General features: G+C 44.7%; 1 protein-coding gene across 1 annotated transcript in view; it reads left to right on the top strand.

The window, feature by feature from the left end:
• LOC121306674 (voltage-dependent N-type calcium channel subunit alpha-1B-like) overlaps positions 1-12,013 on the top strand; it is a 71,454-nt gene extending 59,441 nt beyond the window's left edge. Inside the window, exons 40-49 of the mRNA XM_041238504.1 lie at positions 515-620; positions 1,085-1,192; positions 2,438-2,568; positions 2,885-3,000; positions 3,236-3,371; positions 3,536-3,640; positions 7,171-7,206; positions 8,516-8,738; positions 9,183-9,403; positions 11,278-12,013. Of these exons, the coding sequence (XP_041094438.1) occupies positions 515-620; positions 1,085-1,192; positions 2,438-2,568; positions 2,885-3,000; positions 3,236-3,371; positions 3,536-3,640; positions 7,171-7,206; positions 8,516-8,738; positions 9,183-9,403; positions 11,278-11,793 (1,698 nt within the window). The 3' untranslated portion in view covers positions 11,794-12,013. The remainder of the gene's footprint in view (positions 1-514; positions 621-1,084; positions 1,193-2,437; positions 2,569-2,884; positions 3,001-3,235; positions 3,372-3,535; positions 3,641-7,170; positions 7,207-8,515; positions 8,739-9,182; positions 9,404-11,277) is intronic.
• The last annotated feature ends 258 nt before the right edge of the window (positions 12,014-12,271 follow it).

Raw genomic sequence — 12,271 nt, forward strand, 5'->3', positions numbered from 1 at the left:
ACAAATCTCTGAGTTATCAATGTCTTCTGTATTGCATTGCTGGAAATACGACATTGCAAAAAACCCCACAAAAAAACAAAAAACTGACATACAGAACATATCGCCATCACTTGTGATTAGGCTAAAAACTATACAAACTTTCCTGATTCAAGCATGCTTACTGTTTAGAGACAAAAGTACTAAACTAAACAGCTGCTTTCTGGGAAAGCTTACAGCTTCCTTACCTGGCTTTCTAACAGTTGAAAAAGCTGGAAGAAAACAAAATATATCTACAGTATTGCATTATCTTACAGCCACATGTAAAGGGCAGCAAATTACCCTCACTGGGCCTTCATACTGACTGTGGATTGTACCTGGACTACACCTGTAAAGATCACAGAGTAATGGGATTGACAGGTATCCACTGCATGTCAGCACACAACAGTTTGAGTGTCTGGACGAGCGTAGTTGAATGCATTTTGTCGGTGAGGTTTCCGCCCTGACTGCTAACAGCCGGTTTCCTCCCCTCCTGTAGCGGCTTGTGAAAATGAACATGCCGATCGCTGAAGACAACACCGTGCACTTCACCTCCACGCTTATGGCCCTGATCAGAACTGCTCTGGAGATCAAGCTGGCCTCAGGTACTGTGCGGTTCGAGCTTACCTTCCCCTAAAACACCCACCGCACTTACAAAACCAGTCAACTGCAAAGCAGTTTTCAAATATCTGCAGATTGTTTTTTTCTACATCTGTATGCATTTGCTCTTAAATGAAATTCATGTTGTTTTCTCCAGTCCCATTTGAACTAATTTAAAAAGAAAATGTATGTGTTTGCTCCAGTTGAGCAGCACATTAAGACAGAGTGTATTCCAGCTAGAGAACCCAGCCTTCCCCTCTACAGAAGACACTAAGGAATTGCACACGCAATATCATCTACCCGCAGTTACAGCTGCTGCAGTGAGCTGTCCCTAGCATTCTCGGTAGCAGTCACCCGCACCCTTATTGCACACAGGAAGGTGCAGCCCAACCTCTATCCCATCCCCTGAGCCCACTCCCTCTCGGGCTGCCTCGTTAATAAAAGAAAGCACTCCTTCGCTTCTCCACAGGCGTGCCGAATCAGCACCAGAGCGACACCGAACTGAGGAAGGAAATCTGCACAGTCTGGCCCAATCTTTCTCAGAAGACGCTGGATCTGTTGGTGACTCCTCACAAGCGTGAGTGAGGTGTCTCTTTGTTGGAACTGGGTGGGAATGGGGCTGCTACACTAGGGCTGCAGGTGCAGCTCTGCAGGGCTGACAAGCAAACAGCTACCAGGATGCAGCAGTTTACAAATACTGCATTCTGTGCAAACTTCACAATTACCTGCCAGTCGACAGTCTTTAAAAATGTAGCCCTGGGCATAGATTATATTAGTATAGCAGCAAACCCAGCATGTGTTCCAAGCACGCTGCTCATCCTTTAATTAGATTCCTGTTTTACAGCTTTGATTTATTTGTATAGTCTTTGATTTTCCACTGCGTCACTGACCAGCCTCTGTTGCTGTGAACAAAAGGAAGTGCTTCTGTCTCGGTGTCTGTAGCAGGTTTTTGTAGTCTGTTGCTGTAACAGGCTCCCATAGGCTCAGCAGCAGACCCTGAAGGCTTGCACAAGCACAGCGTGTTGATATTGCAATGAAAAGACTAGAAACGTTTACAGACTCAGTCATGTCAATTTGGATTGTTTAAGGAAGCGTTCGCCTAGCAAAGCAATCTGACATTCAAAGTAGATTCATTTTGCTATGAATCAATGAGTCCTGACTGAATTCAAGTATGTTCTGCTTAATGAAAGTCTTAACCATATTTGTTGCCAATATTCAGAATGTATTTGAATTTTACTTTTCCTATGCACAAGCATTGAGATATTTTCCATATACATTTTTTCTATATGAAAGGCTCACACAATATGGTAAAAGCGAACTTGACTTTTGTAATGGTTTTCACTGCAATTATTACAAAGACATGCGTCACAGGAAAACTAAATGAAATCAGTTACTGAGGAGACAGTTTTGCAAACATTTCATGCAACGCACAGTGACATCTAGTGATGAGTAAATGCCATTGCATTCAAAGCAGATTCTCAACAAACTCACAGTGTTGACGCGACAGTCAGACACACAGACTACTGTAAATTCAGGTAGAGAATTTACCTTTTGCTCCAGCTTAGTTTAAAAACCTGCCGCACGCTGTACTGCAATAATGCCTTAACTTGCGACGTGGAGAAGAAATATGGCTTTAATGGGAAAAGGGCCAGGTGGCTCTGAGAAAAATAGAAACCAGAAACTCAGTGAAGCAAACACTGCCCTGCTGAACACGAGAAGGAAAAGGAAGCTAATTATGTGATGAGAGTGATGATGACACCGTTGTGGTTATATTTTGAGCTCATTCTCTCTCTCTCTCTCTCTCCCCCTTTTCCTCTGACAGCTAATGAACTGACTGTGGGTAAGGTCTACGCAGCCCTGATGATCTTTGACTACTACAAGCAGAACAGGATCAAGCGGATCCAGCAGCAGCAGCTGCAGCAGCAGCTACAGTCCGCAGGGGGACTGGCCCAGGTAACCAGCCAGCCAGCCCATCTCCTCCAGCTCCTGCAAGCCAGGGGACACGTGCATGCATGCAGTGCAGCGCAATACAGTTCATTACAATACTGCCTCTACTAGCCACAGAGTTTCCATTTGTGTGAGATGTTTAATGTACAGTATCTGTTGAGTGAAGCAGGGGATATTTCCAGCTTTGACTGTCGCTGCAGCCAAAGTGCTAGTTCTTTTGCTACTTTCTGGGTTTGCTCCTCAGCTGTTTGCTGCTCTGCTTGGTGAGATGTGATTTGACCCATGTGGTTGACTTAGCCCTGCCTCGTGCTCTTCTTCTCAGAACAAGACCGGCGCCCTCTTCCAGCCCATGTTGCCACTCACCTTCATGCAAGACCAGAAGCCTCCTCTGAACAACGTGAAGCCCAGCTCTGCCTCGCTCAACAACGGGGGCACGCTGTGAGTTTCAAAAGCACTCCATTTCCTCTTCATAGTGTCTGACTCCTTCCTCAGTCACTGTCCTTGATCAAGTCTCTGATTGGCTGTGCAGCGATACCACACAACAGCTATTTGGGAGCAATGGGAATTCCTTTTTTCTTTTTTTAACAGAACCGAGGACGGGTTTGGCGCAGAGGAGAGTGTTTTTGTTTTGCTCTTTCTCCTTCAGTGATTTGAGTTTTATTTGTGCCTGCAGGCCTGGACTGGAAGGGACTAGTAAGGAATCTCCATCCTGGGTGACGGAGCGCACTCAGGAAGTGTTTCAACGGAGCAGCAAGCGTACGATCGAGAGAGGGCACTCTGAGGACACCCCAAACAGCAGTGGTGTGCAGGTACATCATCGACAGTGTGCTGGGACACCAGGGGGAGGGGCTCCAAACTGCTAGAAAACTCTTATTAATGTGGGCAGGGGTGGGGAACTCAACCATTAAAAATAGTTCTCTGAAGTTCTTAGTTCTCAAATCTAAGCTGTACTGTGTGTGCTTTGTGTTTGCAGGAGTCGGTGGAGATGAGGAAGATGGACTCCCATGGGGATCCTCAGCCTGTGCTAGAGAACCAGGGCCGGGCAGCCTCCATGCCACGGCTGACAGCAGAGACACAGGTGAGACCAAGACTGATACTCCCAAGAAACTGACACACACCAACCCCGCGGGGGGCCCCCCCGGGGGGGGCCGAACAATTCAAACCTGAATAAGCAACCTCACCAGTCTTAAAAGACCTTAATTTAAATATGTAATGTTTTTTTTTTTTTGTTTCACCTTTGTGCAATGAACCTCTGTACTCTCACATGGAAGAACGTTCAGAGAGAGCTGCAATTAGAATTAGGCACTTTGTACAGCAGTGCCATCCGATGGCAGAATGGTGTAATAACAACAAATGATCAAATTAAAATTTTCTGCACAGCCCCGTGCAGGCATAGTCAAACGCATCCTCTTCAAATGAAATCAGGCTTGTGGTTTAGCTCACACACAATGACAATGTGTTTTAACTGGAGAGGAGGGCTTTCTGGGAAGGAACAGACTGGCTGATTAAATTACAGAGAGGTTTTATCGAGTCTGCCTCACTCCTTTACAAACAGTGCAACAGAGTAACCTCAGGTTGACCCTGCAGCTTGTTTAGGGCGGGTGGGAAATGTGTAGCAGGGTTGGGGGGTTCGATTCCTCCCCACCTGAATAACACACCAGTAAGTAAGATGCTATCCCAGCATAGCCTATCAGGCTACAACCTGAACTCCCTCAGTTTCAATACTTCGATGTCTTCCATGCATTCATAGTCGGTCTTTTAAAATGATCACCGGCAGCCAGCAGACAGGATTCTTTTGAACTGCTTTATTTAAAAGCACTCGCAACGGCTCCCAATTGCTTATATTCCCCAATAGCCCGTTACCCCGGGCTCTGCAGGGCCGGCTACATCCACAGATCCCATGTGTTCCTTGCCGGGTTCCATACACAGAGCATACAGTAAGAAAAGCTTGGGGGACAAGAAGAGGACATTCTCCCCAGCAGGGCTAATCCCTTCCAGCACAGCATGTGTTCCTACCAGATCCAGCTTAACATCCAGTTTCTCATCTTGTCACGGATCAGGGGAGGCAAGAGGGCCAGCAATGGCCTCTCAGCATCGCAGCCCTGTAGGGACTCTGCTCGTGGCAAGTGGAGTGAATTAAGAAAAGCATGCTGTGGGCAAGCTGAGCTGTAATGAAGTCAGCTCAGACTGACCGTCGGCCAGCGGTGGTGGCAAAAGTGTGTGACTATAGCACCTTCGGAAATGAGTTTTAAAAGGAAGGCAGGTTGTCATGGATTTCAGAAAGTGCCAGACTGCCCTAGCTCAGGGAACAGTCACGATATGGTAGAGGGATTTTTTGTAGCTAATGTGTCTCTTATTGTCAATTATTCAGGGATCTTCGATGTGTAACTCTCCAGGGGCAGCATCTTCGTAGGGATTCTGTAACGTGTGTGTGTGCGCGCGCACGCATGTGTGTGTGTGTGTGTGTGTGTGTGTGTGTGTGTGTGTGTGTGTGTGTGTGTGTCTGTCTGTCTGTCTGTCTGTGTGTGTGTGGAGCGTCAGTACTTGGCTAAAATTCTCTTTAGCCACATTGTTGAGTTTGTGATGACCAAGGTGCACCATACAACACTGGTTAAAAGATTAAGCTCACCTCTTATTTTAGAAAAAAGTGGTACTGCAGTAATTCATTATAATTAAAAAAAATAAATAAATAAAAAGAAACTTGAATACATTTGTAAAACATGCTCAAAGCAGCCACTCTGCATAATAATCTTTAGAAAGAGGCAGAAAGAATTTCATTTCATTGAACCTGGGCTCCTGCCAACCCTATGTTCATGTCAGAGTAGAATTATTCATTTGAATTTAATTAAAGATTGATAGATTACACGTTTCAAAGGGGAAAAGGGGCAGTGTTGTGTTTTTTTCTTGTTCTTTCTTCCTTTATATAGTGCCTTCTTTCACACTGAGAGAGAGAGAGGGTTATTGTGTGAAGTGAGGAGAATGCGAGTCTGTCTGGAAGACCGCAGGAAGGCTGATCGCATCTGAGAAGAGCTGATCTTATTCTCTTTAAGTCTCCTTGTTGATTGGAAGTATCTTGGCTTTGGACTCGACAGACCCTTTTTTTGGAAAGTAGCCCAGTTTTTCTTTTAAATCTATAGCCCCTTTTTTAAGCTAGTAACCAGTTTGATCTGATTGGATTAACATTCTGAGTTTGCTTGCAAATGAAAGTCAGTGAAGTTTCAATTTCCAACAGACGCTCATATTGTATTAAAATGTAAAATTAGCAGTTCAGTGACTCACACCTGTTTGGCCGTTTGGGTGTCTCTTCAATTTTCTTTGGAAACTAAAAGGTTCTAATGGATGTGCTGTTTTCAAAGCCATTATTCTTGTGTAGTATGGAGTTGTTGACTGGAGAGGACGGGGTAAAATTCCAATTCAAGATCTCTTCAGGATCAGGAAATGACAGATCTCATGGGAGTTGTAGTTTATTTTTTCCTAGCCCCCCCCCCCCATACCTCTTGTAATTCAGATGGGAACTGTTTTTTTTTGTTTTTTTTGTTCATTTCCTGTTCTTTACCGTGCCAAGACCAGGATCTGCAGCTTCGAGCTCAGAGCAGTCAAGCTTCTTCTGGTCTGCACGTGGGACACCTGACACGCCTGCCAACCACGGCATCAATCAAAGACAGTTTTTTTTTTTTTTACCCCCTTTCTCCAGTCCTCGAGAAACACAGTGCACAATGAAAGCATTGCTTCCTGTTCATTTTGAAATAAATCCCATTTCACTGTCTCCCATTCCAAGCTCTGATTCAGAAGATTCTCTCAGTGCTTGAGAAGACGGGCGACGGATTCAATCCAGCTGTCTGTTTGAAAGCAGGTTGAACTTCAGAGACGTGCGGTTCCTCCTCTCAGTGTGTCTTGCAGTAATCCACAGAACTGATGAACAGCTGCTGAAACGCATGTCCTCACACTGACCTCCCAGCTGGGTCTCTCCTTGTAGGGCTGGTGCGCCCCTTCCCACTTCACAATCTCCCCCAAACACCTTTCAATGAGTCCTCTTTCCAGTTTTTAGCACATGCATCTTTTTTTCTTTGCCATTTGAAAGTGACTTATAAAACTTATGCAACTTGCATATCAAGCTACTAAAAATGTAGCTGAGGGTTTATTGGGAGTGAAGTAGGGAATACAAATAAAAAAGGGACATGCGTGCATCTGATTCCTGTATCTCTTCATTGCATTTACAGCCTGAGAGTATTAATATATATATATATATATATATATATATATATATATATATATATATATATATATATATTGTGCCTTTGTGCTGAAAATCGTTGTCGTTGTTTTCTTTCTTTCTTTCTTTTTCTTTCTTTCTCCACTCACACACTCCATGTGTTTTCTCTTCTGACTGCCTTGCTTTTCATTCTCTAATCTGATCATGTTTTAACTCACTTGTCTAATATGTGGTTCCTGTTTTATCTCGCTTTGCTTCTCCCTCATTTCCTCTGTTCCCTCCCAACCCACTGCCTGCCTGCCTGCCTGCCTGCCTGCCTGTCTGCCTGATGTCTACACATGACTGTTCTGCGGGCTGCTTCACCTGTGTGCCGTCTTGTCCGCGGTGGTGTGCAGAGGAGCAAGTCTCGATCCCCGGGGAGTTACCTAGCAGTATGTACCAGCAGTTCCAAAATATCACACATCATTGTTGTGTCTGTCACACCTTCTAATAACCTCTTTCTTTTTCCAATGACGCATGCACACACAAAAAAAAAAAAACTTGATTTCCACAGCTAAAGGTGGATCGAAGAATTGATTATCACTTACAAGAAGAAAGCCAAGGCTGACCCTGCCTTGTCGTGGGATCATTAAATGATCAGATTCCAGGTTCCAGGTTCCTGGTGCATGGATCTGCATGCCTTTTTTAATGCTGGATATGTTATATCTGAGTGGCTGTCTTACAGATTTCTTATAAGAGCCACCTTTTATACGAGATCTGAATATGTGATGGCTGGAAAGATTTAAACCAGTCGCAGTTCACCTTGTTAAAATGTGTATTTTAATGACTATGAGAAGACCCTTGTTAAATGCATGCTGTAATTTGTTGGTAAAAGTAAAAACCTGCCCCAGAGCCCAGGTTCTCCGCCGGACCCCAGTGTGTATACTGGATTCCCAATGTTTCATCACGTGCATATGGAGCGGTCCTTTCCAGCTGTGACTGTGTTCTTTTAGAGGCTTCCTCAAATATCAAACCAGAGCTTAGGGAACAGCAGAAAAAGAAAAAAAAATCTACACAATGTTATAATTTAAAACTCTAATAAAAAAGTGTGTTTCAGATATCCTAGAAGGTGAGGTCCACAGATGTCTAAAAAAGGCTTTTAACTTGAGCATTGTTATTCTAACCCTTCCAGCTTTTACTAAAGACACCCCCCCCCAAAAAAAAACACACAAAGTCTCCACCTTTGATGGTGCGCGCACCTGGTGTTATATTTACACATCGTCAAAAGATATCCACAGAACGCACGATCAAACAGGAGCCAGGTGCCTTTGTATTACCATCAGCAAGAGTCCTGCCAGCTGCAGCAGGTGGAAAGTCTGCTCTGCTGCAATCACACATTGACTTTGCACACCAAAAACAGAATGATTTTATTTATTTTTTCTCTCATATAATATATGCAGCAGTGAACATTGCCACCCAAAGTCCTGCCACTGCAAAGGTTATTTAGATTTCCTACAGTATTTAAAACATCAAAGGAGAAATAAAACCATGAAAACAATAGGCTGGTTTGCAATCACCAACACTGTCTCCATGCATAAAAACAGCAATATTCAACAGCTTCTGTCCAGCCCACAGTGGTCAAGTAACAAGGATGGTGTTCATCAGTTTGGGATCCATCCAGCTGTGCCAGCTGGATTAAGCCCTGCTGTACTCGGCACTGTTCTGTGTTGATGTGTGTCCCTCTTGTCTCCCCTCCCTTAGCCGATCCCGGACTCCAGTCCAATAAAGCGCTCCGTGTCCACGCTGACCCCACAGCGCCCCCTGGAGGTGAACCTGCAGGATTACTCTCTGGAGCGCACGGCCCCCGACCGGACACACCACCACCATCACCACCACCACCACCACTGCCACCGGCGCCGCGAGAAGGACAGGAAGCAGCACTCGCTGGAGAGGTCCCCCAGCCGCCAGGCCAGCACAGACGCAGGTCAGGGGTCTGGGTTCATCCGCTTCACCTCACTCTGCCCTGTGTCCTCCTGAACCGCACCGCACCGAGAACACTTATTTACATTTACACCTGTGCTAGAATCCCAGAGTCATTTGCTGAATCACATTTAGCAAGTGCCCTTCACATGCCCTACACTGTACAGTTCACCACTCCCCTTATAAAAGTTTACCACGATAAATTTGCACAGTAATTTTGCGCTCTGTTTCCCATGCTCTTCCCATGGTTAACTATGCATTTACTATAGTTTGCCATGTTTTTTTAATATGCATCACCATACCTGTGTGGGATTTATAATGTCCACCTATGCCATCCCCTCCTTTAAGTACTTGATTACACTTTATTATGAGAAGCTTTCCTAAGGGTTACACAGCTCTCTCAGTCCATGTCCTAATCTCTGGTGTCTGCTTTGCTTTGGGGTCTCAGGCACACCCGGTGACCCAGCATCCTCCACCCTGCTAGGGGAGCCTGCATCGCGGGACAGGGGGCGCGAGAGGGGGCGGTCACACGAGAGGAAGCATCACTCCTCCTCCTCGGAGAAGCAGCGCTACTACTCCTGCGACCGCTACGGGAGCCGAGACCACTCCCAGCCCAAATCCAGCAACCCGAGCCGCTCCACCTCCCCCTGTGAGGGCCAGGACAGACAGGTGAGGAGGAGGGCTGTCCAGGACTCCCAGGACCAGCCTATAAACGTGCATGTACCAGACTCAATGGGACAGAGTCATCATGGCCTTTACTGCTGCACTCTTTGGGGAAAGGAAAGCTGTGAATGAGGTTGATTTTAATGATCTAGACATCCGTTCGCTCGCTTTCTCAACCCCACTGTGGTTTTCCAACAGGGTTGTTGTGTTTAACCCTTATCAGATTAATTGCATCTCAGAGCTGAAGTGCTCCAAATTGACTTCACCACAATTTTTATAAAAAAGGAAAAACACACCCAAATAAATAGATTAATGAGCACCTTCCCCTTTAAGACTAACAATGATTTTTAAATTAAAAATTACATTGTTAGATTTTGAATTAAAAACTGTCTGTGACTGGGTAGAAAGCATTAGAGAACTGAAGATACTTTCAGAATCACTTTAGGTGTGCTTGTGAATTGATGTTGTTTTGGCGGGATGCATTTCAAGGAATACCTTCAGATCAGTTCCGCCTGGCACACAGTCCAATATGATTCACGCCAAAGTATTTTTAAAGGGATTTTTTTTTTTTTTAACTCTCATTAGTGACTGATCAGTAAAGCTCACGAGTAGACTGCAAAATCAATTTATCAGATGAAAAGTTTAAAAAATACTTCTGCATGAAACAAGAAGGAATATATTAGACGTCATGCATCCCATAATTGATTCCAGGTAATACTTTCTGTATGCGTTTTAATAGAAATGCACGCTTGAACCAGCAGTGCATTAACTAATGTGGACATGCTAACGCCTGCTAACTGTGTTGTACTGTAACTTCAACCTGTACCTGCTGATAACCTCTGCATGCCTTTTTCTAACTTACCTTTCTACCTTGCTAACATGATTAATTGGATTGTCAAATGCATGGGGGCAGAAAGCAGGGCTTGTTGACAGCTTAGACTACAATAAAGGACAACCAACATTGAACTCGCCACTTTACAAAAGCATAAAATATTTCCTGTATACAAAAGTAGTGTAAAATGCTCTGACCTGTCCTTGAACATGTACAGTAATTATCTTAAACACAAAACACATGGTGGTGTCTGCCTTCTGGCACTACCATTACCATTGCATTATCTTCACATGGAAAGAGTTTGCAAATACAACAGCCCCACATGGTTACCTGCCGATACAAATTAACCAGCGTGTGGCTGTTTATGTAGCTTGAGAAACAGTAACAATTTGCATGCCAGTGTTCACTTTTAATTATATTGTACAATGCAGCACACACAAATTCACGCCAATCCAAATAAACAAAATCAAAACTAAACGCAAAAATAAACTGGGTGTGCAAGCAGAAGCGAGCCTCAGTGGTTCAGTGTTTGATGCACGCAATCAGAAAAGCAGAACCAGATGCTTTCAAACTGTGTCTGTTACTGTATCCGTCAATCTTTTTAAAAGCCATCTCCCTACCTTTACCGTTAGTACTCTTAACTATTCCCCCAGTCATAGTTACATGCTTCTGTGCACAAAACAAAAGCTTCTGCCTCTCAGTCCACCGTTATTTCATTATTAAAGCAGCAAACCTTTCTGCCTGCCCTCGTCAATCTAACACTAGTACTTCTAACGCTTTTCTACTTTTATCTTGTCTTGATTTACTACATTTATTTTTCCAATTCTCTTCTTCTTCTTCATCGTCTCCTTTTCTGTGCGTGGTTCCTTTGTTTTCCCATCTCTTGTTGCTGTCCCTGTCTTGTGGCTTTGTCTTTCCTTGTGTGTGTGTGCGCCCTTACCCTTGTGTGTTCTTTATGAATTCGTCTGGTGTGTGTCTTGTGTCCGTGTCATGTGTCTTTTTTGTTTGTTTTTTTCTTTTGATTTGCTTTGTTCCAATTTTCATGTAGGGCAGTGGTTCAGTTAATGGGAGCCTGGTGCTGTTGAGCTCTGGTGCGAGCACCCCTTGCCGAGGACGCAGGCAGCTGCCTCAGACGCCCCTCACCCCTCGCCCTAACGTTACCTACAAGACGGCCAACTCCTCCCCCGTGCAGTTCAGTGCTGGCTTGCCCAACTTCTCTCCGGCCCGGCTGAGTCGAGGCTTGTCCGAGCACAACGCTTTGCTGTGCGGCGACTCCCAGAACCAATCCCACATCGCTGTGACCCGCATCGGCTCCGACCCTTACCTGGGACACAGGAACGATTCAGCTGAGCCAGAGGATGCGTTGACCTTCGAGGACGCTCTGGCCTCCAACATGGGACGAGCCCCCAGGACTTCTTACACGGTCACCACCCCAACGCAGCCCCAGCAAAGCCGGGGGGTCCCCAACAGCTACCATTACGCTGTGGGTGTCAGCGCGGGCCCCGGCTCGGGCACTAGGGGGCGCCGGTACTATTACGAGGCGGACCAAGACGATTGGTGCTAGCATGGCTTTAAAAACAATGCAAGGTTCTTGCAGATTTTTATGCATTAAGTGAAAAAAAAAAATCGATGAGTTTTATCATCGCTCAAGGCTGTAGTTTTACACTGTTGCTGTATGAATGTATGGATCTGTTTTAAATGAAAGTGAAGAAAGGAAAAAAAACAGCATGCTCCGAAGAAAAGAAGGATCCATCCTGGATGAAGAAATACATTTCTGTATTTCCATATATATATATATATATATATATATATATATATATATATATATATATATATACTGATGTGTGTATGTTTGTATATGTGCTGTGTTTTATTCCACTCATGTGTCTTTGCACTGAGGCAAAAGACACTTGATGATGTGGAAAGAAATGCACACGATACAAAGTGCTTTTTTCTAGTCTGCCTGGGCTAATGGTTCCAGAGAAGAAAAACCACACAAGGCAGAGGTAACCCTAAGGACATGAACCACAGAGAGATTACTG

This window comes from Polyodon spathula, chromosome 49 (genome assembly GCF_017654505.1).
Source record: "Polyodon spathula isolate WHYD16114869_AA chromosome 49, ASM1765450v1, whole genome shotgun sequence".
NCBI lineage: Eukaryota > Metazoa > Chordata > Actinopteri > Acipenseriformes > Polyodontidae > Polyodon > Polyodon spathula.